General features: G+C 36.1%; 2 protein-coding genes across 2 annotated transcripts in view; one reads left to right on the forward strand and one right to left on the reverse strand.

The window, feature by feature from the left end:
• Znf804a (zinc finger protein 804A) overlaps positions 1-27591 on the forward strand; it is a 197287-nt gene extending 169696 nt beyond the window's left edge. The window contains exons 3-4 of the mRNA XM_059259201.1: positions 21783-21913; positions 24375-27591. Of these exons, the coding sequence (XP_059115184.1) occupies positions 21783-21913; positions 24375-27591 (3348 nt within the window). The remainder of the gene's footprint in view (positions 1-21782; positions 21914-24374) is intronic.
• LOC131908149 (myosin regulatory light polypeptide 9-like) lies at positions 18395-19066 on the reverse strand. Its single transcript, XM_059259202.1, has one exon. The coding sequence runs from the start codon at positions 18958-18960 to the stop codon at positions 18442-18444; it is 519 nt and encodes a 172-aa protein (XP_059115185.1). The 5' UTR covers positions 18961-19066; the 3' UTR covers positions 18395-18441.
• Positions 27592-27839: the final 248 nt, after the last annotated feature.

Here is a 27839-nt window from a genome sequence, read left to right on the forward strand (position 1 = left end):
TACATGCACAGGCTTGCATTCTTTAACAATGAGTTACATGTGCTGGGAAATGCATCCTCCTTGGTCAATTTTTATATGATATAAATTTCCTTAGAGTGTACTTACACAAGGAAAGATATCTATGAAATCAGTAGGTGGTATATTATTAAGTGACCTATCGTCCCATACACCATCTACAACTGACAAAATCATTGTAGGACTCAAAACTATGCTCTATACAGAAGCATTCTAGATACAAACTACCTTGAAAATCATGGGAAAAAAATGGCCCAAGGTTATTGATAAGTATCTGCATGATGTGTATAGACATAGTTTATTTTACTGGTATTTTCATACTAATATCAATTATAAATCCAAGATTCATGGTTTACTAAGGTATGTAAAGATAATTTTAAAGTAATGACTAAGAAGTGAAGCTAACATTGATTTTATTTTTTAATGTGCCTATTATTTACCATGAAAATTTTATTTGTTGTTTATCTAATGACAGAATGTCAGGGTTAGCATCAATTTGTAAATATTTTGTTAAACATCACCCACAAACACTATTATATTCTAAATTAATTTTGGTATAAACATAAGGACTGTGTTTTAACAGATCAATTTACACTAACTTTACATTAATATTGGGTAAAAATAGGATGAATTATCCAGTACAAATAGGAAAGACTAGTGGGGAATTATCTCATTAAATGCTTATAAGACAATTATATGCATTGTATTTTACTGCCAATGTTCCAATCTTTCCTATTGACTAAATTGTGGTCAGAGAAGCTGTTGTAGGAGGAAAATCAACCTTCAGTTACATACATGACTAATTGATACATGCTTAGCTTAAGGAGCTGTCCCTGTCTTATTTCTTCCCCCTGGTGTCTAGTAGATCCTGACACTCCTTTGATTATTCCTAGAGACCTAACATTTTAAAATATGTTGTATGTCTCTTTTGACTAGTTATTCTAAATCCATGGATGTGTATGCATTAAGACTACTTGCTATCTTTCTCTATTTTGACAGTAAATGCTAAATGGTCCAGATTCAAATTCACTTAGGTAAGCCTAAGGAAGTTTCCAATTCCCTGTGCTCTGTGAACTTAGTGTACTAGTTTCTCTCTCTTTCTCTCTGTCTCTCTCCATCTCTGTGTCTCTCTCTCTCTCTCTCTCTCTCTCTCTCTCATTTATTTAGATTTATACAGAGTTTTTGATGAAAGTGGGAGTGAATCCTACCAGTGGAAAAAGGGTATGTCCACTGTTGAAATGTAATATTAAATAGGGCAGGGGGTTTTATCCCCAAGAGAAAAGAAAAACGGACTGGAACGATGTCCAATGCTGCAGCTCCAAAATCTCCTCTATCAAGATTTCTATCTTCTATCTCTTCCTCAATTTCTGTCTGCAAAAAAATAAGTATAAGGTATAGCATAGTAATATAGTGTAGGAAAAACTTAGAAGTGTAAGATTGTGTAGAAAAATTATTTAAGACAAGTTAGGCAACTAGACAGAAAAATTCTTCAATTTTCTAACTTTGGGGGGCTATGAATGTAAACTGAGAAGAAAATCTGTCTTCCTTGAGCATTATGGGTAGAAAAAAATATCTTCTTTGAGTTTATTGGGCAGAAAAAAGATTCCTATGGAAGCTTTTTGGCCTAGGGACAGCTAAAATACTAAGTCCAAGGGACAGGAGAAAGTGGTTCTCCCTGAGGCAAAAATGCAGGTGTAAGAAGCCAAAATGTTTAAAGTTCAGAGGTTTTGGGGAAAGTTGGTCTTTCTCTCTCTTGGGAAAAAAATATTTATCTTAAACTAAAAGCTTTTCTTAAATATTTGGTAAAATCTCTCTCTAAAAAGCCTTTCAGAACTTTCTCAGAAGGACAAAAATAAGAATCACCTGATGATATTAGTATGGAAAATCACCTGTGATTTGCTCTAAGTGAAAACAACAAACCTCTTAGAATAGCAAAATCTCTTTAAGCTTTAAAAATACTCCCTGCAATGAGGGAGGCAGTTCTTGAGTTCCCAAAACCTCTCTAAGCTCTGTCTCTTCAAGCTGGTAAAAGGTGGAGGTCAGAATTCCCCAAGGAAATGCTGAGGAGGGTTCTGGTAAAGAACCACAAAGAGCCCAATAGGGCAGGAAACTGTTTATGTGGGAAAAGCAAAAAAGCCAAGCCTTTTAGCTGCAGCTGAGCTGAGGCATCAAGGGTTTTATTTCTGAGTGAGCACTTGTTGGAATGAAAGGGTGCTCCTAATTACCCGAACACAAAGATCCCCTGAAGCAATGCAAATCCTCTCTGTTAGCAGTGTATTCTGGCTTCTAACCAACAACTAAGAAGCAACTAGCCAGTACCCCCAAGTTTGAGTACATTCTGGGGATACTAGGGTTCCTGCAGTAGTGAACAACTTCCTGGAGCACAGAGCTGAGACAGGAAGGTGCAGGAGCCAGGAACTGCTATGAACAAGCAAACCTAAATCTGGCAGTTGCCTGCTTTTCTGAAAGTCCTGGGTTGTTTGGTGGGGGCTACACAGTGTCCACAGCTGCAAAAAGAAATCTTTCTGAAAAAAGCTTTGTTTCACCTGACTCTGGTGAGATGAGGGAGTGTAGCCCTAAGAGATGATTGCCTCTGGCAAAGATCTGCCTGTGAGCATAGGGACAAACCTATGCAACCTGCTGGGTGGCTGGGAGAGGTAAAGGCCTGATGAAGCAAAACACCTGTCCTAATTCGAGCTTAGAGAACAAAAACCTCTCTTGCTAAGCTTGATTTATGGACACATATCTGGCTTGTTGTTTGAAGACCCAGAGGTTCCCACTTGACCATAGTCAATACTGTTAAGCTTTAGAGACAGATGTGTCATCAAATGCCATTAAACAGCATAGTTATAACTATGAGTTATAGCTCATTAGTTCAGCATGAGAATTAATCCTTCTCTTGAAGGGCAAAACCTGAGATAATGATGCAGTAGATGGAAAGACTGAAATCTATACTGTCATTATATTACCTTGCTGTAGGACAAGGGTGCACCAATGACAGTTTGAAGAAACAAACTGACTATCATCTCTCAGAAAAGATATCACTACCATAGATGCTTTAAGTGGCATCAAGAGAGGCACAGATTGGAGGTGGATGATTTATAGATTTTATTTTTTCTACTAAGAACTTGAGTTGGAATGCTTAAAAAAAAATTAAACGTCTACATTCTGTCAATATCCAGACCTAATATTGAAAATATAGATCTTCATCCACAGTTATGTCCATTCAAGAACTAAGAAACCTGATTTGCCAAAAGCACAAATCAAAGACACACACACACACACACACACACACACACACACACACACACAATTAATGTAATGGGCTATTGGATGGTTAAAGTGTAGAGAACTTGAAAACAGCTATTTGAGAAGGTTCTCTAATCTGTTTGAATGAGCTTTCCGTCCCTGTGGCATTCCTAGTTCATTCTTAAATCCAGATAATGCAGATAGTCTTCATCTCATCCCAAAGTTGTCATAATCTTTATTCATTCCTTGTTGTTCTCTCTCCTTGTATGCTTTCAGATAGCCTAAGGATGAGCACTTCTGATCAATCTATCTTGCTATTATTCATTCAATTATAGTTTTTATTTCATTTAGTATATTTTTCAGTTGATAAATTTGTGTAAATTTTAAAATTATGTGTAGTCTGAAAGTTTCTCCAGGTCCCACCAAGTCCCTGCAGTCCCATAGCCTGCTTATAAATAATCACTCAGAAGCTTATACTAATTATAACTGTTTGGCCATTAGCTCGGGTTTATTACTGACTAGCTCTTACACTTAAATTACTCATAATTCTTATTTATGTTTAGCCATGTGGCTTGGTACCATTTCTCAGTTCTGCCTTGTCATCTTGCTTCCTCTGTGTCTGGCTTGTGACTCTGACTCAGCCCTTCCTTTTCACAGAATCTTCTCATCTACATACTCCATCTATACTTCTTGCCTGGCTACTGGCCAATCAGCATTTTATCAACCAATCAGAGCAACACATATTCACAGCATATAGAAAGACACCCCACAGCACTTCCCCTTTTCTATCTAATCCAAAAAAAGTTTTTTAATGTTAGCATAGTAAAATTATATACAACAAAAACAGTTATCAAGCAAGAATTACAGTTACAATATCGAGTTCATTTGTATTTGGCAAAATTAAAGAAAATATTCTATATATCCTGTATTTGTGAGTCTCAAGTTTCATATCTAATTTATCTTTTATCATAACTGAGGAAAATTATAACTATAACTATGTAGTCTTCAATTACATCAAAGACCTCAAAAGGATATAATATTATCTAAGTAAACAGGAAATGTATTGTAAGCAACTTTCAAAATTCTGGAAATGACAGAGACAGCTGCCTTCCTGGACAGTCATTCAAAGTTCCTCTGTAACATTGGGGCAGTCTTCAGACCATAGGACTAGAGTCTCTCAGTCACTTCTCTCTGTGCCCTGTAGAATATCTGGCAGTCTCTTCTTCGAAGCAAGAATCTGAAAGACTATCTCTCCTTGCAAAGTTCAGTGGTTACCTACATGGTCCTGCATGTCAAGTTGATACAACATTTTGTCAAGCAGTCCAGGCAAGAACAGTTTCTTGCCCAAATGGCTATTTTTGCCAAGAAGAAGATAAACTACATATGGAGTGTCTTCGATTCCCATCTTTCTCTTTGAAGTAAATGGGTGCTGCCAGGAGCAGATGTGTCTCATTGTCCAGGATAGTCTAAGTTTTTAAAACATTTTAAATGCCATGTTCTGTAGGTCTTTGAAGTGTTTGAAGATTACCTACCTAACGGAATTAAATCTATGTATACCTAGAAAACTTAACTAGCACGACTGTAAGTTTGAATATCATAGATGACTAATTATTAATGGTATTTCTCAACTATACACTACAATTTCAAATGAGTTGCACAAACAAAATACTTTAAATAAGAGTAGAAATATACATACAGTATAGCAAAATTAACTTTAAATTTGTATCAGTGACTCAGCCCTTCCTCTTCCCAGAATTCTTCTTGTCTGCTTACCCCACATATACTTCCTGCCTGGCTACTGGCAAATCAGCATTTTATTTATCAATCAATCAGAGTAACACATATTCACAGCATACAGATGACATCCCACAGCAATTATATCCATTACTTCAAGTTTCTCTATTAAAATTCTAATTATCTCTATGTATTTTTCCATTTCATTGAATTTCTTAAAACCCACTGTTTCAGTGTTTAAAAATTATTTCATACAGGTTGCTGTCTGTTTTCCTGCTGCTACAGCATCTTCCCCTTTTAATGTGATCATTATTTCTTGAAAGTTCTTTCTTCTGGGTAGGATGTGAAGTCATCTGAACAGTGAAATATTTGGTGTTAATTCCACTCTTTACAATCTAGTTTGCTTTGTGCTTGTCCCTCCCAAAATTCTCAACAACCTGTATATTATCTTTTAGCTTGAATCACATCCTTATTTTGCTACAGAAGGGTTCCTTAAGTCCACGTTCTCTATAACCTTGCTATTGCTCAGTTGTTGCTAGTTCATTCTGGAAGGCAATGTAAGGTCAAAAAGGTACCCAATACACAACTGAGTGTTATTCCCTATGAATATCATGAGTATCTAGTAAGGAGAGTCTGTTCCCACAGCCTACTTCCTGTGGTATGTTTGAACTATGTTCATCACTCAGTTACTGGCCTGGGGTCATCAGTACAGGAATTGTTTCCTGATAGAAAGGGGAAGATAGACTGTGGGAAGACCTGTCCCAGACTGCTGTGTCATACCTGCAGCCACTAAAGCCACACAATCTTATCACTTCCTGGGCCTAGGGTTTCTGGATTCTATTGCAACACCAGGTCAATCAAAGGCCCATAATGATATAGGAAGCATAATTGTGGTAAGAGTCAGGGTACATGACCACTGTAAAAATTCTAATGGAATGAGGATGATTTTCTGCACCTGGCCCAAAAACTGTCCTTGAGGCTCCCTCCTTTGGCTGTGATAGGAAGATAGCAGTCAGTAAGATCTACCTAGTATCAGATTTCAGCAAATGGCATGGAGTGACAAGACAATGTCCTGTGCTTAGTACCTTCTTTTCCTAATAAATGCAATCTTGCTCCACATGCACTGCCCAAATATGGGATGCATTTTGTGGAGAATGTTCTTTGATCAGTAAGACTTATGCTAGATTATTCTGTTGTTGAGTTTCACATCACAGGGATCCACACATCAGAGATATACTGTCATGCTGTAGCTGGAGGGATACAGGCTAAATCCCCCTCACCAGGGTTAATTCATTGTCTGGTGGAAGAACTAGTCGTTAAGTTTCAACTGTAACCAAAGGTCTGCAGTTAGCTATGTTACCTAAGACCAAGGGACAGTTTGTGAAGACAGTACTTCTTTCAATAAGGCTTATTAGAACCTAGTTATACCTGTGTGACACAAAGACCTTCACAGTGTTTGGGGATTGTCATACTCCAGACCTATGCAAAACTGGCAGAGATCCAACTTGAGTAAGTTCAATGCATACACGTCTCTGTCTGATGACTTTAGAGGGGACTTGTGTCCTGGCTTCCTGCCTGTTTGGGGCTCTTACTATTGTGGACTCCTCACAGATAACCCAACCCAGTGCAGAGCCCTATGCTGTTCCTAGAACCTGTATTTCCATGGATGGAGTCTTCCTCTCCTCTCTGCTGCCTGAGGTTGTGGGAGGAGTGGTAGGGGAATTCCTTACTAACAGTTACAGAATCTCATCTGGCAAATAGCAGCACTAAGACACACAGGATTCTATCAACATAGATAAAAGTCAGCTTTGGGCAGGAAAGTGACAGATTAATTACAAACCATTATTTTGAGATACATTTCTACAATAGCTATTATTTTTTTGTTGATTTTTTGTTTTGTTTTGTTTTAATTTTGAGACATTGCCTCTCTACATAGGCTGTCCTAGAACTCAATATGTATAGCTAGTTGACCTTGAACTCTAGAAATCCACCTTCCTCTGCCTCCTGAGTGCTGTGATTAAAGGCATGTGCCGCTATACCAGGCTAATAGCAATTATTTTTAAAACATGAGAAATAGCTTGATATAAGAAACCAAAGAGCTCTTTTAAGAATTGGAATATATTCGAATTGTCTGTCTCTCTCACTGTGTACCCATAATCCTGGTTTAATTATTGTATGCCCTCATCACAAGTAACATGATTATGTGTTGATTAAAAAGAAACAACATTTTTTAAAGAAGATGAAAGTTTAATGGCAATATCCTGGTAATCTTTATCATTCTTGCTGGTTATATATTGACTCAAAAATGTATCAAGTAATATCAAATCTTGAAAAAAATCATACAATTTTGGTATGCATTATATGTACCCATAAGAAAAATACAGCAAATACATGTATATGCAACAAATGCATTTGAAAAGCTTAGTCATATGTGCACCTCTCTGTGATTGTTACCAACTGCTGGTACAGATGGGTCTTCTCATCTTGGTCCTCCTAGAGTTCTATTACACTATCTACATGCATATAGGACAGGAGAGCAGAGTTCATTGATTTATCTAGATATAAATTTCAGGAATTCAAAGTTATCAAGTATAGCACATAATTAATGATTGCCAATATATAAGTATACTTTACTTCACATTTTAAGTGACTTTCATATAAAGCCTGAATAAAATAAGTTTTCAGTGGTGTATTGTCCTTCTAAATTTTAGTATCTGAGATTAAAAAAAAAAAAAAGAAAAGATCAAAGACTCAGCATCAGGTTAAAAGAAAAGATTTTCCTCTAAGCAATTTGACCTATTCATCTGCTGTTCAAGTCAAGTCACACTGAGTCTGTCCACTCACCTGGCTGCCTATTGGCAATTCAGAGTTATTTTCCCTGTCAGAAGTCTGTCACTGATGCAGTGGAGAGACAGGACAGAGAATGATTGCTTTAGTGCTACAGCCCCTCAAACATCTTGATTTTTGCCTTAGTGGTTACAGTGTGGCTGAAATACCTCCCGAAAGGCAGTGAAGTGACCTTCACCTCAGCTAGTCAAGACTCAGCGTCTTAGAGCTTGCTGGCTTCTTCTTCCCCAGAGGAAGTCGAGGTCAGACCAGGTTATTGGAATGTATTACTTCTTCAGAGAATTCTATGGCTATGAAAATGAAAGAGCTTTATTCACAAATTTGAGCAATTCTTAATAATTTAAACCGCTGTTCAGTGACACTTGAGAAAGAAATTACTTCCTGATATCTGCGTATAAGCATATGAAATTAATGATGAACTGGAAACAACATTTGTATGATAAAACCATTTCCCATATTTTCCTTGTGCGTACTATGTAACACTGCCTAATATTGCTCTTTTAGTTGTTTAAATATTATATTATTATATTTAGTATACTTATTTCTAATTATTATTATAATTAGAAATTATATTTACTTATAATATTATAAGTAAAATTATTACTTTTGATGTTATAATTTACCTACAACTTTTCTCCCTTTTCTTGCCTCCACATACCTCTCTATACATATACATATATATTGCTAAGTAAAACCTATCTAATCCATATGTCACTTGTATATATGATTTCAGAGGTGACTGCTTGGCATTGGACAATCAATCGGTATGTTCTTATCTGGGGAAGACCGTCTCTCTCACTCCCGGTTTCCCCGAGTTGCCTGTAGTTTTTGGTGTAGACTTTAGGCTTTATGGGCTTTTCTCCTGACAGGTTGGCATGTTCGTTGATGTCATATTTTTCAGCTCATGTTTGGTCAATCATGTTGCTGAGACTAACAGGTAGAGCTTCCGAGGATCCTGAGACACAGTCTCATGGTAATCTCCCTGATCCTCTGGAGCTTCTGCCTTCCTATTCCCTCTTCTACAGTGTTCCCTGAGCTCCATGTGGGGAGCTGTATTATCTATTTTAAATAGATATATGCATTGGAACTAGGCTACATAACTCTGCATTTTGATTGGTTGTGATGGTCTCTGCTTAAAAGAAAAATTTCTTTGATTTATTATAATTTGAGAAGTTATGTCACAGATTTTTCATTTACAACAAGGGGAAAACATGTAATTTGCTTTTCCAGAGCCCTTGAGCCCCTCAAAAATGGCAACCCAACAGAATATAAATATATATTTATTATTTATTTTATATTACATATCATGGAAAAACTGTACAGTTTTGACATCCCTTTTTTTAGGATTTATTTCTTTTTACTTTTATATCAGTATTTGGCCTGAATGTGTGTCTGGTTCCTATAAAGGCCAGAAGATGTCAGATCCCCTGGATATGAACTCTTGTGGAGTCATAGAAAGTTGTTATCTGCCATGTGGGTGCTAGGATGTGAACCAGGGTTTTCAGCAAGAGCAATGAGTGCTCTTGACCTCCAAGCCATCTCTTTAGCTCCAAGTTTCGATATTTCTTATTTAAGACCACTCATGAGTCACAGACAACTAAACTGTACATTTTGTCTTAAGCTAGGATCCGATTTTAGACAAATGTTTCATTTTTAGTATTTTAATCGAGACCATCTGTATGAACTTGGCCACAATTGCTTCTAAGCTGCATGGTAGTTTAAATAATTGCCTCTATAGGGTCATATAGTTGAATGATTGGCCCTGGGTTCTTGGTACTGTTTGGTAGCAATTATAAAGTGTGGTTTTGGAGTGAGTTTTGATGTTTCAAAAGCCCAAGCTGTCGCAGTTGGTTCTATCTTTTTACCTCTTGCTTGTGTGTCAGAGGTAAGCTCTCAGCTACTGCTTCTGCACTACATGTGCCTGCCTGCTCCTTGCTCTCCACTGTGATGCTCATGGACTGGTCCTCTGGAACCAGAAGACCCAAACGGACTGGTTTACTTTATAAGTTGATTTGGTCATGGTGTTTTGTCACAGCAATAGAGAAGAAATTGAGAGAGCCTGTTCCCTTTTGCCACATTTATCATGCTCTTATAATGGAGGATGGATTCAATCAGTCAGTGTAGAGGAAAAGGAAAAACATGATCAGAAGAAAGGCTTGTATTTTCTAAGTATCAATTAGAACACATTTTAAGAAAAGATTACAAGAGAATAATATACTTATTTATACTGGTTTGGTTTTATGAATGTCAATTAAGCACTGAAACCCAACAATAATGTTCCATTATTTTGGATGTATTAATACATAGTAACGTATTTCTCTTATAGTATAAAATAATTTAAATTATTCTCTCACTCTTACTCTCTCTCTGTCTCTCTCTCTGTCTCTCTCTCTGTCTCTCTCTCTGTCTCTCTCTCTCTCTCTCTCTCTCTCTCTCTCTGTGTGTGTGTATGTGTAAAATGTATATGCGAGCGCTAGTGTTTTTATGCCACAGTGTATTTTTAGGGTACAAAGGACAACTATTAGAAAGTCAGTTATTTTCTTTACCTTTTATTGTTTCTGGCATATTTCATACTCCAGATAACTGGCCCATAGCATCCAGATGATTGGAGGTTCTTTCCCAGCAGTTGAAGAAAGGCTTTTATTGGGGCAAGGGAATATATTTGTATAGCAGGCACACAGAGACAATACTTTCCACAAAGTAAAGCGGTGATCTGGATTTCAAAATTCCCACAGATGATTCTTCTGCCTCTGTCTCTTATAGCATTGGAATGCTGGGATTACAGATGTGTACCAATGCATCTGTGTTTTTTAGTGTGGATTCTGCAAATCAAGATCATGTCATTAGGCTTGTATGGCAAGTCTTTTTCTCTCTGAGTCATTTCAGTGGTTCTTATTCATAGTATTTCACTAACTTTGTTGATAATATCTTGGAATTTCATGTCTTACTTTTCCATTTTATTTTTATTATACCTTGCTAATAATCATAAGTTAATAAACATGTTTCTGATTAAATATATACTTTGGGAAGTAGTTTATGTTTATTATTTGCTTTTCCTACTTAAAGTTATTTATGTCTCTTGATCTGAAAAAATTGAAAAACTTTCTAGGAACCATCATTAATAAAATCCAAATTATTCAGAAGAAAATTGATTCTGAATAAAATAAAATTTTAAGTGTAATATTCTCATAATATGTGCCTTTTGTATCAATAAATTATTGAATATCATAATTCTAGTTGTTGATTCCTCCCACATATGATTTTCCTACTATTTAAAAAGAGATTATCTCAGACAATGGTTAATAATACTTCTGACATTTATAGAAATGAAATATAGAAATATCTGTATCTATATTTTCTCTAAGTAGTAAACATGGTTTACAATAAAGAAAAGTTAATTGTAGTTTAATTTTAAAATCACCTGAGAAAGCTGGTTGGTGGTGGCACATGTCTTTAGTCCCAGCACTCAGAAGGCTGAGGCAGACTGATCTCTGAGTTAGAGGCCAGCCTGGTCTACAAAGTGTGTTCCAAGACAGACTTTGCTACACAGAGAAACCCTTTCTTGAGAAATAAACAAATGAACAAAGAGAATTTTAACTGAGAAATTAATAGCACACACATACATACATACACACACACACTCAAAACATATTTTTCCAGGGTCTTGTCTAGGCCCATATATTATTTCTCTGTTTTGAAGTTTTCCAGTTGCCTAGTGTTCTAAAGAAAGTTGAGGTCTGTAAGTGAGGTTACCGCTTTCACTATGTGTAATGATGCATGCCTCTTTCTATGATCAAGAAGATACAGGCAAATCAAAAAGCATTCCTCTGGATCCAAAACAAGTTTTTAAAAGTCGTCCAATGAGAATGAAGAGAGAAGCATTGAAAATAGACCGGCAACATTGTTTGATATCTCTTCTCCAGGCCAAAAAAAGAAAAGAAAAAACTAAAGCAGAAGAGAGGTATTGGAAGACCATGGAAAAATTGGGGGCCCTGAAAAAAATTATTTAGGGCTACTTCTCCCTATGATAATTTGAAACTCAGTCAATGACAAATTAAATTACCAACACATTGTATTTAAGCAACCACTTTTGTTATTAGAACAATCTAGGATTTTTATTTAAATATTCCATCAATTTTGTCTAGAAGTTTCTCTTTACCCTCTTGCATGATTCAGGAGGAAGAAAATTTGAAGCTTGTGGTGGCCATGAGTTAAGAAGAGATGCAGATAGATTTGCTGGATCAGTGATCAGGATGGACAGCAAAACTAGACTCAGAGATGTTAATTAAATTTATGATAACTAATATGAAGCAGGATTTGAGTCACCTAAAATGGGCTATTGACTCCTATATCAGTGATAGAAAAATATATAACAGGACATGTCAAGTTTGGCTTCAAACCTCAATTGTGCTGTGATTAGAAACCTTGGTACTGCCAGGCAGTGGTGGTGCACGCCTTTAATCCCAGCACTTTGGAGGCAGAGACAGGCAGATCTCTGTGAGTTAGAGGCCAGCCTGGTCTACAGGGTGAGTTCCAGGACAGACTCCAAAGCTACACAGAGAAACCCTATCATGAAAAACAAAAACAAATAACAGAAACCTTGGTACTTTCTAAGAATAGTGTGGGGATCTTATCATGTAAAAGACATATACGTATCTTTAGCAGCAACTAAGAACATTATAGACCAGAGTAAGGAAAATAGATAGGAAATTAAAAAATGTTTAGCAATTATCCAAAAAGTACCATTAGTAAATCATTCTATTATGAGTTTGTATGTTATTTCTTATATTTCTTTGGTGAAGCCAATTCAGGTCAATGACATGACAATTTATGTAGAAAATAAGGGAATAAGATTTATTTTTATGTCTACAACTTAGCAAGTAGTATATTTTCACTCTATATTTTTTTGATGTTTTACAGCTAATTAAATCAGTATATTGTCTTTTACTTTTCACACTATGACAATGACTAGGTCTTTGGAATCTTCTAAATTGCATCAATTTTTTGATGAGTACAGTAAGAGTCTACGCTATGTTTACTAAAGCTTAGTTAGTAATGTTTCATTTAGTTATTTTTAAATGCACCTATGTTTCCCCACTAGATGGACACCAGCCAATACCTTAAATATACCTCAACAAATTATATATATTTACATACTGAAAACAATTAATGTCACATGGAAGACAATCAGTGTCACAACAGACAAAAAGATGGATTTGTAAATGTATATGAATATTAGATATATTATGTGAGTACACACATATAAACAATTGTAAAATTATTCTTCATCATTCTAGGAATTCATTTATGCTAGAATACAAATGTATATAGTTTTCATAATTTGGACTAGGAGATACTATTAATAGTAGATAGCTCCTGGGCAGGCAAGATGTCTCAATGGGTTACCAAATATCTTAGAAACAAAACTTCTAAAGTTACATGAGTTTAGTTCCTCCAGAGAGGAAGAGCCATTTGTTAATCCTTAGTTTGTAAGTCATTTATCACAATCAAAGTTATAAATCAGTTTGACAACCATTCATTAATATTTTAAGAACAATAAAAGGCATAGAATTATATGTATTTATAAAGCTTAATATAGACTCATAGAAAATTGGAGGACTCACACTTTGATTGCTACAAGTTGCCAGTGAAACTGGGGTGCTATCTTGGCGAGTTTAGACTTTTTAATGAAAGAATTTAAGATTGACTCAGAAGGAAGCTTGATGACAATTATTTAAAGTTTAAAAGAAAATGTTCAGGGCAGGCAAGCTATAAATCTAGGCATCCCCCAGGAGGAGGAGATAGAGAAGAGAAAGAAAGAAAATAATGTCTTTTGTAAGTAGTCTTATGGTAGAATTAAGGTGGAATAACTTTATAGATGAATACTGAGAAATCCTAGAGTGTCTGGGAAGTCATATTCAGGCTTTGACAGGTATCTGAAGGAAAGAAAATGAGATTCAGTAAAACAAAGAAAAAAGATAAATGATGTGTTTCTGAGTAACTCAGAAAAGCAGACAAGTTTATCGAAGCTGCATGGTTACAGCAACATGAGCGACTATGTAGAGTAGAATTTCTGGGAGGGAAAACAAGTTTCCTTCAGGAGACGGTCATTCCTCCCATCTCCTCAGCGTCTCCTAAGGTGAATGGGCTTTCCTGAGTCGTGTTCTCTTGCCCATGGAGCTGGCCAACACAATTGGAATGTTAGTTCTCAGAAAAGTCCCGCTGTGTCTGTTTAGTGTTGGTGGTACATAATTGAATTCAGAGCAGACCAACTGGTATTGTGTAACTGCCTTTTAAAAATAATATCTATAGAAATTCAAGTTGATTTAATCAGTATTATTGGATATATTGATTTCTATTGAGTGTTCAAAGGTCTCATAACATCTGGGATGATGTAGTTACTATAGTTATGTAGGATGAACATACAATAAAGAATAACTTTTGTTATAAAGTACATCTCAGTATTTGAAATTAAGTTTAAATTTCAGGTTCTCTTCTTAGTCAACTAAAAATGCTAGTAAGAAAATAAATAATCAAATGTTGTTTAATTGATAATTAAGTAAAGTAAATAATTAAAGTAAAACTACTATTTACCTTATGATGATAAATACATAGGGTATATTTTCACACCATTTTAATACATATACCTACTTTGTTATGCTGTGCAATATTAGTATACTCTTAAAAAATGGAATTACAATCCAAGAATATAAAACGTATTTTAATTCTTAACATTGTTGGTAATAGATGCATAATATGCATTTATAAAGTTGAGCCATAAATCAATCATCCTTCATTTTCTGATCACTCAAGTGGCTTGTGTCTTTTGAAAATAATCATGTCCATGTCTCTTACAATCAAGTTTCTATTGCTCTCATTCTACTACTAAAGATCTTATCCAGATTTTTGTTAGCAAATTTTCAAAGCCTCCTATTGTAAGAGGAAGTTAATCACAGCCATCCTGTGCCAATTCAATTTGATAAGCATTCATAAGCACTTACAATGCAGGAGACACTTCTGATCCAGCACTTAAGAAAATGAACTCAATAGTTGGAAATCAGTTTTAGACAGAACACACACTGATTGCCAAGACTTTTATATTAGAATTAAAATGAGCTTTTTATCCACAAAGAGAACCTTGAGTTAATAGAGTCTAAAGAATGAGAGGCCTTGGGGAAAGATATTGTTCAGATCTGATATGCCATTAAGAGATTAGATGCTTTTAAAGCTGCCAGGAGAAAAGTCCAAGTGATACACATTCATGATAGTAATGGGAAACGAAATTTGAAAAAAAAAATAAAAAGACGTCCACGGTATCACTCAGCATAATGCCATTGATTAAATAATGACTAGAAGGAAATTACACCTTGAAGTCTGATAACATCCACTAGAATACCATCTCTGAAAAAAATGTATTTGCTAACATTCTAATAGATCACTCTGCACTGCACAGTCTATTTCAAGAATGCTAAATTGATTTAGGAAATGGAGATGCTGATTCTTTGATGCTATTACTTCTCTTTGAGGCTCTTACTTCTCTGTAAGGTAAAAAAGCATACTTAGATTTTAAGAAGCCATTGAAACCATTTTTGATGGAAACAACTCTCCTAAATTCAAAGCAAGGTTCACACTTTTGGAAAGAGTAACAGTGGATAATACAATAACAGTGAAATATGAAACTATTTGCAGATATATTGAAGGAAACAAGTAATGGATTTACCTATAGAAGGGGAAACACTTGAAGCTGTTTGCACTAATGCTAAATAGATATTTTATTTCGTACTGACTAGTTCTATCCTAAAAGATGTCACTGGAATCATGTCATAGAAGATAAATGCTGGAGAAAACTTTAAATATCATTTGAGAAGAAATAGATATGAAAAGAACTACTAAAGGATATATCCAGAAAGTAGAAATACATTTTCTCAACTACAAATCATATTCAAATTTAGCTTTTTATTTTCTAATTAAATAATTAATTCAAGACATTCACTGTTGTTAAATTATGGAATTTGGAGCTGAAATTTTTTAATTCCTTATGTTCTTATTTTAGCTTCTAGATCTTTGCCAAACTTAACAACTGAGAATGTTGCTGGCTGCCCTGTTGAAATCACAATTTAACACTGGCAGTGACAGAGGATCAATGTTAAAGTACAGGAAATGAAATATTCTTCTTTAAAGATTAAAAAGGAAAGAAAGAAAGAAAGACAGGAAGGAAGGAAAGAAAATAGGGTCATACAATTCAGATACTTTTGCTAACAATCCAGTTAGTGGGGATTAAATTAGAATTCTACTAATGGAACAGAAGCGTGTGTATTTTTATGCTGGGCCTTGGGGATATCAAATTAGAATGTTCATTTCATGTGAAAATCTGTACTCATTTGCATTCTCTAGAGAGAAACAATGTCCACACCACACATAAAACAAAGTGTGTGTGTGTGTGTGTGTGTGTGTGTGTGTGTGTGTGTGTGTGTGTGTAGACAGTAGAGAGAGATGATAGATTAGATAGATGGTAGATAGATGAGGGGGGAGCAAGCTTGGTAGATCCTTTGGCTTCAGTTCATGAATTAGTATATAATTTTATAGTGGGTTTTTCTTTTCCTAAGAAAAAGAAACAAAATGATTTGCCATTGTCCCATCCTTTGTATGGCCTGAGGGACTTGGACCTGACTGGAAATTTTGAAGGAATGAGTAAATCACAAACACACACAAAGACACAAGGATGGAAAATCTGGGAATGGATGGATTTGCCTCTCTGCTGGAGAAACCACAGTACCACATAAGCTCAGAGTATTTCTTATATAGAGTGAATAGAATAGGGTCATGGGGTTATTCTATACAGATGAACAAGAAAGGGAGTTACTACATATAAACAAAGATGCAGGGTCTATGGTGAACAACTGAATCGAGGAGGCAGATTTAGTTAATCTTGGTAAAAATCAATCTCTGTAGGGGAGCAATGTTCAGGCTGAGAACATCCATGGAAAAAAGCTATGATAGACATCTCTACAACCACTATCAACACCAGGACACAGACCAGAAGGGAAGATTTTGCCGTTTGCCTCTGAATATGGACTTGGCTCATGCAGTGGGATGGAGGAAGAAGGCCTTGCAATTTCTTTATGGGTCTGAGGCTTGAGCCCTTGACACGGTCATGTCAGACAATATGCATCCACCCAGGGTTTCATATATTCATGGCTTCTGCTCCATTGTGTGATATTTTATCCACTGGAAAGTTTCACAACCATCAGCAAACATCTGGAATGTCTCAGGATGCATCATTGATCTACTTAGAAACTGTAACTGCATCACATGCACCATGCCACATTTTGTCTTCTAAAAATTGGCACTCTTTCCATTTCTCCATTAACTAAAAGCCCAGGAGCGTCAGTGTTACCAACAGGTTGTGAACAAGTCAGACTTGTGATCAAATGACCATGGCCTATAGTTGGTCGTGATTGATTCTGGCTGTTCTATCTGCTTCAAGGGGTTTCTTATTCATTTGCCTATGAAATAAAGCTATAGTTTTGTCCTCACCTCCTACAAATCTTTGTTCTGATGCCATTGTAACAAACATTCTCATGGTGAAAATACTATGAGTTGATTCTTAATTAGTCATATCTAATTCTTAATTAGTCATATCTCAGTTAATCTCTGTAGGGGAGCAATGTTCAGGCTGAGAACATCCAATATACTCTTTATTGACAATCTTTGACTTATTTCTCACTGATAAAATTCATAAAGCAGATGTTATCTTAGTTAAATTGAGAAGAATTGAGAAGAATTATCACTGTTGATACTGAAGAAGTTGTCATCTTATAAGGCAATTTCTGGAAGGGTTCTAGAAGGTACTAGCTGCTTAAAATTACTTTTTTCCCCTAAAAAAAATCTAGGTTTTGTTTTTCTAGTCCTATAACTTAAAAGAACATACATTATATCAACTAATTTGTAGAACTCTAAAAGAGATTTTCCAAGTCATATTTCAAAATGAAAACAATTTGACTGAAAAAAAAATGGCAGGCATACTAACAGTTAATAAGTGTGAGCTGTTTTTTTTTTATTTTATCAGGAAGTTTAATTATCATTCAGAAAAAAAGGAGTGGATAACTTTCTCTGAAAAAATATATTGACTCTGTATGGGCTGCACCTTGCTTTCTAGTCAGATAATGACAGAAAGTCCCATTTCCAGTCTGATTATAAAGGTACATGTGGCTCAAAGAGTTAGGATGTTCCTCTTTTCATCAAAAATGTAACATTTTAAATAAAGCCCTAAATTAAATCCCTAATAATGAGGATGCTAGGAACCAATAGTGTACTTTCTGCCATGGAATGAACTAAGAGACTGATTAAGAAGAAGCTGCTGACGAGAAAGCTTGATTAAAGTTTGATAAAAATATGTCAATTAGTGAATTTGTACACATGCTGTATCTTGAGCACTAATAAAAAATGACGTTCCTGGAGAAAAAAAAAAAAAAAAAAAAAAAAAACAAGAAAGGAAAAAGCAGTAAGCTAGGGCATGTAACAAGTTCTAGGAGGAAACATCTCGGAAATACCCCAAGTGGCAACAGGGAACATTTGGCTGGAATTTGGAGCTCTTCAGTGGTCCTTTTCTTTTGTTCTGTACTTGAGGATGCGTGTGAACTCGATGTAGTTGAAATTCCCCTTTTTGTCAATGGGGACCTCCCTGTACAGCTCATCCACTTCCTCATCTGTGAACCGATCGCCCATGGTAGTCAGCTGTTCCCTCAGGTAATCCTCCTGGATGGTGCCCGTTGCTTCCTCGTCAAAGCAAGCGAAGGCATTTCTGATGACATCTTCGGGGTCTGTGCCATTCAACTTCTCTCCAAACATGGTGAGGAACATGGTGAAGCTGATGGGGCCCGGGGCCTCATTCATCATGGCATCCAGGTATTCATCAGTTGGATTTTTTCCCATTGAAGCAAGCATGTTGTGCAAGTCTTCCTTGTCGATGAAGCCATCCCGGTTCTGGTCGATCATGTTGAAGGCCTCTTTGAACTCTTGGATCTGGGACTGGTCAAACATGGCGAACACATTGGATGTTGCGTGCTGAGGGCGCTTCTTGGTGGTCTTGGTCTTTGCCCTTTTGCTCGACATGGTGATGGTTAAATCCCTGCTCAGCCGCAAGAAGAAAGAGTGTCTCTGCGAAGCCCCGCCGACTGCTCCCACTGACTTAACAACACTCCAGCAGCCCAAGAACGGCCACTTCAAGTGTGAGCTGTTTTAAGGTGTTGGATTCGCACTGAAATCAAAGATTTAAAATAAAAGTACCTGTCTTAATCACTGTATTTGAAATAGTTCCTTCTCTGTCCATATCCCTAGAGACCTTTCTTTCACCCACTTCAAATCACATTTCAGTACCTACTGTATGATATAAGTAACATTCTTATATACTCCAACATTTGTCCCTCCTGACCACAATAAAAATATGAAAAGAAAAAGGCAATTTCCCACTGTCACAGATATTTAAAATGTGTCTGGAATAACACTTGCAAAGTAGAGGGATACCTAGAGAAATTTAAATGAACATATGCACACCAGCTCCCTCAGTCAAACCTGAAATTTGAACAGCCTGAACAATACCAGGAAATTTGAGAGTTACAGCATAGGGTATGTAGGTTCAAAGAAATTCTGATTTCTCTTCAATTGTGTTTTGATTTGTAATGATTCTGGACAAGCCTATCTAATCTGCTTAACTTCAGTCTTCGCTTCCAGAAGTAAAAAAAGAAAACTTCGTGAACATAGGTATTTATGGTAAGAATCAATAAGATGATACTTCCATAATTAAATTTAAAGAGCAATAGGGGAGAAATACTGAAGGGCCATATGGTTATGAAAATGATTCAACCTTCCTGTTAAACATTATAATATAGGATTACAAACTGTCAAATTTAAAAACTTAGAAAAATGCTACTTAACCCTGGACAAAGTACAAACTTGCACATGGGTTTCATAGAGGGGGAAAATGCTGCCAACCTCTGTGCAGCTGTTTGGAAAGTAATAAACACTTAAACAAAGGAGGACATGATTAATTTGACTCCAGCATTTATACGTGCATATAACTACCCAGTGATGGACACATGCATAAAGCATAAATAAAATATTCATTAAAGTTTTATTTCCAAATTTTAAAAAAATGTTGTTAGTGAAAGAATCTAAGCAAACTTTTAATCTTGCATAACTTAAAATTTCCTCTTCTTGGTCATAACTCACCCCCCTGTCATTGGAAGCATTTCATCTTTTTAATGGAATTTAAACTTACCAGTTCAACCCTCTTTCATGATGTATACAATATTAATTATGCATGGATACACTTGTTATGTATGTTTAGTATAATTGCTTGCTATGTATGCAAAAATTAACTTTTTAACTAAAGATTTTATTTAAAATATTGAAAACCACTGTCTTACTTCTTTATTCTTTTAGCCTTAAGAATATACTTTACTTCTAACAACTAGAAATGACCAAGACTATTGATTTCTGAAATTGAGCAGTACATTGTCATTAGCCTATTTTATTCTTATTTCACACCAGAAATGAATTAATGCATCTTTGAATTTATAGTTACTTTTGTCAGTCATATGGAAACAATGATATCAAATCTGAGACGGAGTTGTTGTTCAGTTTAACAATGTATAACAAGTCCAACTAAAGACAAATTTAATACTACAAGAACTCCTTCTGAAGGAATAGATTATTGCTAATGAGAAAACTAAAAAATTATTGTTACTTAAATAATAATGAACAACATAATACAGAAATAAGGGATTGAGAGGATTATATAAATGTGTACATCTACCTGTGAAAATCATCAACAAAAATATCAGCAGTCACTTGAAGCTGATTCTGTGTGTATCCCCCAAGTTGCTGATGTTACATGATGCTGTATAGATTGAATTAAATTTAAGTCTGTGAGAAATATCAATTTAATAGAGTGAATATTTTTTGGAAGTTATGAATATATATATATAATTATTAATTCAGATAATATAAGTAATTTATCTACAACTTAATAAATATTTATTGAGTAGGCCTTTTGTATACAAGGCTACACTGAATACACATAGAGGATTTATCAAAATTTTATGCAACATCATAAAAATATAGTCATATCATTCCTTGTTCTGTAATGCTACTCTCAAAATACGACTCATTACAATTTTAACACATCATAAACTATTGAGAAAAATACTATTTCAATCATTTTTATAACTATACATTATCTTCATAAGAATCTTCAGTTACAATAACTGAGGATGAACCCCTTTGATATTCCTTCAATCACTTCAAACATATGAATATTTATTGTTTCTCTTCAAGTGTGTTTGCATTTTTTCTGGCAATCAGCTTAGAAAATAATCTTCTTTACTACAGATAAAAAAATTCTCAACATAATAATTTCTGAAAAAAACAGAATTTTCTCTAAGATCTTGATTTGAGGAAAATGCCTGATATATGAGAGAGAGGCTATTTAAAATATCACATCAATAGAAATCATTTGCCTTAGGTTTTATGGCATTAAATCCTAGTACAAAGCACATTCAAATAAGAGAAGTTTAATTTTATAAGCAAAATCCATAAATGTATTGAATTTGTTTGAAGCTTAGGGGCCTAAAAAAAGTCTCTAATGCATCATCTAAATTAAGCAAAGATACATAGAAGATTCCAATCAATAAGAAGAGAAATAAGGCTGTAATTTCAATATACCTAAAGCTCAGATGCAACTTTTACTGTAATATAATTACATCATTGGGCATTTGTACCAGCCAAAGTGGAAGAAAATATTTTTGTTAGAAACAGGTTTTGATTGATGATGTTTTCTTTTGACAAAGTCAATGTATTGAAAATCCCTGCAACGACATAACTTTAAAGTTGCTCTAGACTTAGATACTATTAATTATTTCCATATGTTTTAATAGAGGCTCAAAGAACTGAAACAGAGAGAATTTGCTCGAAATGTAGCATCTAAATCCAGGAAGGATGAAAGAAAACAGGAAAAGGCACTCCAACGTCTTCACAAGCTGGCTGAGCTAAGAAAGGAAACTGTGTGGTGAGTCTATAATGAAATGTTAACTTTCCCTAAAATACACCTAAAACATAGCTGCAGGAGTTGGAAATAAAGGGCACAAATCTATTTATTTCAGTACACAGAAAAAGGCATACATGTTTGCATGGCCTTCTGCAGAAGTAAAGAGTAATTTGAATTTCATTCAAACACCTGTTTAATGCACATTTCACTAAAACTCGCAAATTACTGTAATCTCAGCTTATAAAAGCAAATTTTGCATCAGTCGAGGCTTGTATCTCAGCCATCTTAATTGAAAGCAGTCTCATTTCTTCATGAAATTCAAACCATTCGACTGAGGCTGAGAGCCTAGCACTATCTCCTGACTCTTGGCAAAAAGAGTTTTTGAGAAGATCTTATTTTATTTTTTAAATGATAATTTGGAGAAGCTTTCTTTGAAATTACTTTTAAATTTGAAAAAGAGAGGTCAGGAAGATACTGCACACTTCAGAAGCAGCTCAAAATTAGTTTCCCTGTGAATAAACTATAGCTGGACTGTTAGAAGTTCACAGCTCTTAAACTTTGACCCACTTCTCAGAGTGAGCAGCTGTTCGATGGGATTGGAGTCATAATTCAGACCTCCCAAGCCCAGCCAGGGCAATGCTATTCAAAGAAGATCACTGCTAAAGTGCCCTTATTTCTCTCCACAAATGAAGTCTCTCTTGTTACTGTCTATAACAAATATTTCCTGCTAAATTAATTTCTTATGGAATATTGTTATGGAATATTTTGATGAATAAAACATTTTTAAGAATTCTAAATTTAAAACAATATGAGTGATTATTTTTAAATCCAGTGTGGAATTGTTTGAAGAAATAGTTGCTTAACTATAGTAGTGATGTCTGCTTGCTGTTGTGGCATCAGATGAAGAGTTGATGCAAATCAAGTCTATATCATGGTACCTACTTACTATATAATATAATACAATGATCTAGAAGTAGAATTTGCCACAAAGATTCTGATATATTAATAAAGCTGTATTTATAATTTATAAACAATGTCTATATTACTTATCTTCATTATAACTTTCAGTAGACAATATTTCTCATTGTACACACACACACACACACACACACACACACACACACACAAACATACACACAACTCCATTAGGTTTGTGAATAAAAAAAATGGCAATGTAATTTAGAAGCAAGTCAGGTGAGCAGATGTAGATTGTGTCTATGATTTTAAAAAGTCAGCTATACTATTTGGCCATTTGAAATTCCTTATAAATAAATGCTTAGATTGAAATGGGATTTCTCTTAAGGTAATTGGTAGTAGAAAGGTAAAGTTTAAGGATTTCCTATTTTATATACAGGCCAAATCATTCTTTTAAAACAAAACCAGTATTTATGATATACTTCCAAATATAGATAGAATATAATTCATATTTTAGGGAAATAGTATTCTATCCTACAGGACTACATATTATAATATAACTTACAACTTCAAAGTAATTTTACATTTTGAGCCTAGCAATTCCAAAGGACCCATAGTTCTTCTCTAGCTACCTTAGCTGACAGCAAAGTGTTGGTGCAAAAGCAGACTTGATGAAATTTGGTTGAAGTGAATCATTAAACCAAATTCCCAATCTTTCTAAAATCTTTATTAAGGTCCCGTTTGTTTGTTTGTTTTCTTCTGTTTCTTTAGTATCTGTTTTATAGGATCAATGATGAAAATTATTGCAATTTAAAAATAATTTTATAACTCTTCATGAAGAGGCCATTGTGGTAGAAAAAGTTCATTGGGAAGCAATAATCTGAGAGCAAAAGAATGCCCTGTACCTCGTTTGCAGCTGCAGAGAGCATTCCTAGACAACCACTCCAGGTTACTCCAACATTTTGTTGGACCAGCAACAAAATGATACTGAAACACTGGTAAAGGTAACTGCACCCCATGAAATAAGTTTATAACACACGTTTAAATTGCTCTCATAAATTCATGACAGATGTTGAATTTGAAAACAAATAGGTGCACCAATAGACATGAATGGAGGAGAAACTTTAAGGATGCCCATACTCATTGGTGAACTGTCTGCTACTGACAGACTCAGGAACCAGGAAAACCATTGTCTTCATCTGTGTGCTCTCCACTGTCCCTACCAGGATCCAAACGAACACTTCTATTCCACACAAATCATCTCGGTTAAACTAATTAGAGCAGGAAAAGGAACCAAAAAGCCAGGGTCTAGGGAGAGGGCCTTTTATATACTGTGAGAAACAGGATTTTGATGTGGACAGGAAGGATATCAAAACACCTGGCATGGAGAAAGTAATCGGAATACATTATCTACTTGTATAAAAGTATCAAACAAAAAATTATCAATAAAAATTTAAAAAGATTTTCAAAAAATGTAATTTTATACATATATATATATGAAATAAGTCATTGAATGATTTTTACTAAATTCTCCTATTAACTTACACCTCTTTCCCTCATTTTGCAGTGCTCCTGGAAGTGGCCCCATGTTCAAGTCAACAACTGTTACTGTGAGAGAAAATCTCAATGAAGTTTCCCAAAGAGAGATTGTAGATTCAGTTAATAACCAGCAAGATCTGATTCACAGTGAAGAAAAAGGGAAAGATGTCACCACCGCTTCTGCAGAAACAGAAAGTGCAAGTAACTGCACCACAAATAATTGCCAGCTTGGGGATCAAGTTCAGGGCATGCACAGACATAGAATTGGCTTTTCCTTTGCATTTCCAAAGAAAGCCTCTGTGAAGCTGGAGTCTTCAGCTGCGGCCTTCTCTGAATACAGTGATGAGTCCTCTGTGGAGAAAGAATTCAGCAGGAAAACCAGATTTGTCCCCAGCACTTGTCACCTTCAACTATTATCGCCACCATGTGAGCTCCTCAGTTCTGAAGAGAAAGCTAACTCTCTTCATCCACCGGAGGCCATGTGTACTGACAAAGCAACTGCTCCAATCGAAGAGACAAAAGAAATCTCTAATGAAAAACACACACTGTTGGCTTCCTTTTGCCAGCTTCAACTCCCTGTATGTTCTGATGCAGATACTTGCCAAAATTCAGCACCATTTGAAGATCAAATGTCAATGGAAGATGCTATTGTTAATGAAGACATACCTGTGAGTAAAAACAGCCCTGACTTCATAGAAAAGAATCCCACTGTGCCTAGTGACTGCACACCAGCACAAACTACCACAGAGGAAAATGCTAAGATTAATGATGTGGCCAAAATGGACATCGGAAATAAAATTGATCATGAGCCATTGGCACCTTCAAACACAGCGGGGGAAAACATCAGGTTGCAGCACAGACCGGGTTTATGTAAAGGACAACGTGACCCATTTGTACCTGTACTTAACAAACTGGGATCTACCGTGCTCCAGTGGCCATCAGAAATGCTAGTTTATACAGCCACGGAGCCATCAATATCGTACAGCTGTAATCCACTCTGCTTTGACTTCAAGTCCACTAAATTAAACAACAATCAACATAAAGGTAAGCCGACCTTAAATGACCTTAATTCTCAACAGAAGGAGGACTTTTGCAAGAGGCCAGATGCTGATTGCAATGATGTACTAATCGCAGGAGTCACAAATAATGAAATTAGCAGTAATACAAATGATCACACTAAATTTACTGCTCTTCAGGCTGTCCACACTCTGTCCAACAGTTATGATTTAGAACAAAATGAGAATGTGGGTCAGAGGTATAAAGATATTTCCTGTATGAACAGAAAAACAAACAAATACAATTTTGCTAGAAATCAAATTAAGCGAGATACTCTAAATGGGAAATACAAGAAACTCAGGTTGAAGGAGACTCGTGAGCACTGGTTTCATAAAAGTAGAAGGAAGAAAAAAAGAAGAAAGTTATGTCACCATCGTCCTGGGCAGACAACCAAAGAAGCTGAAAGTTACTGCAAAGCAGAAATGGAGAGCCGGTGCACTGATGAGACTGGGAAGCGTCCACAGGAACCAGTTCCTGAAAGGCAGCAAAGGAGTCCAGAGCAACGGTCAGACTTACATCAGCTACCGGATGGAAGACCCAAAGCTGCATCTATAAATGTAAGTGAAAATGGAGAAATGAATACAACATTGGACCCTGAATCCAACAACCACGCTATCAGTTCACAAAACCATGAAGGAGAAGACACAATAGTTGTAAATGGACAAACAAATCCACCAATGATACATCCTGGGAAACAAAACTTAACATATTCCAGAACTTACTGCTGTTGGAAAGCCAGATCATCAAGCTATCAAGGGGATGACAGGTGCTTAGTTCCACAAAGTGATATGAAAGTTCCCAGTCAGAATCAGCCTATTAAAAGAGGTTACAATTCTCTCATGACTGAAGCAGAAAGATCTCATCGGAAGCGCAGACAACATTCATGTTCTTATTCATCAGATGAAAATTTAAATCAACAGAATAAGTTAGCAGAAGATTATTTGAAGCCACTGAGTGCTTCTGTCACTCCCTGTCAGCCGAAGAAGAAACGAAGGAGAAAAAGAAGCAGATTCCACATTGGAGGTAGAACTTTGAAAATCAAAGACAATTCAGATTATTCCATGAAGAACAATTCTTCTCTGAGTCACCCAGATGGCTTAGCAAAGGAAGACACAAAGGAGGAAATAAAACCACAAGATAATATAACTATCGAGAAGAACTCAGAACAAACAGAGCAAACCGAAAACAAAGTGACATTACACCCTTACAATCCACTTCCTTCTGAAACCAGTGGCAAAGATGAGCATTTGGTAACGGAGACTACTCCATGTGACTTATCACAGGCTTCCAATGATCCCTCTACATCTGTGCATGTAGCAAGGGCCCCATCAAATGACTCAAATGACACTAACTTGCCAGAACAAAATCAAAGAAGCCAGACTATAAACAGTAACGAAAAGCAAATTCCTTTCAAGGTGCCTCATACTGAAAGGAACTTTAGAAATGCACAGACTAAATCATACATTTGCCGTTATGAGCTAGCCGAGACCATTCCACAGGGAAGGATGTCTGAGGCGTCAACAGAGTGGCTGTGTTACAATCCCGGAATCCTCAGCTCGCAACCACCACCACTCCAGTTCAAGGAAGCCCATGTCAGCGGCCATGCCTTCGTAACAACAGAGCAAATCCTGGCTCCATTAGCTTTACCAGAGCAAGCATTATTGATTCCACTAGAAAACCATGACAAGTTAAAACATCTACCATGCGAGGTCTACCAGCACATTATTCAGCCAAACGTGCTGGCCAGCAAGGTCAAATTGACCCTCCCTCCTGCTCCCCTGCCTCCTCCTAGCACTCCTGTGCAGCCTTTGCCTTTGCAGCGACCCTTCTGTTCTACCTCTGTTACCACTATCCATCACACTGTTTTACAGCATCACGCTGCAGCTGCTGCAGCTGCAGCCGCAGCCGCAGCTGCAGGAACCTTCAAAGTGCTTCAGCCACACCAACAGTTTCTGCCCCAAGTCCCAGCTCTCGCCAGAACATCTATACCTCAGATCTCGGTAGGAACTGTAGGACCTAGGCTTTGTCCCGGCAGTCAGCCAGCCTTGGTGGCTTCTCCTCAGCTGCCAATCATTCCCACATCAGTTCTTCACCCCAGCCACTTGGCTTTTCCACCTTTACCCCACGCACTTTTTCCTTCATTGCTTTCACCACATCCAGCGGTCATTCCTCTGCAGCCCCTCTTCTAGTCGCTATCGTAAAGGAAAAAGAACATATACATATGAGTAGGTGTTTATCTACGTGCATAATTGGCTACTTCACTGACAGAATAAACTGGCCAAAGCTGGCCTTACTGATTTCAGATCATTTACTGTAAGTGTAATGATGCTAATAAATTATTAAAGTTTCTGATATATAATATTATAAAAGCACTGGATAGTTTGAGAATCAATACAATATATGCTGTATATTAAAATGATGTCTTAAAAGTATGCAT

This window comes from Peromyscus eremicus, chromosome 4 (genome assembly GCF_949786415.1).
Source record: "Peromyscus eremicus chromosome 4, PerEre_H2_v1, whole genome shotgun sequence".
Lineage (NCBI taxonomy): Eukaryota > Metazoa > Chordata > Mammalia > Rodentia > Cricetidae > Peromyscus > Peromyscus eremicus.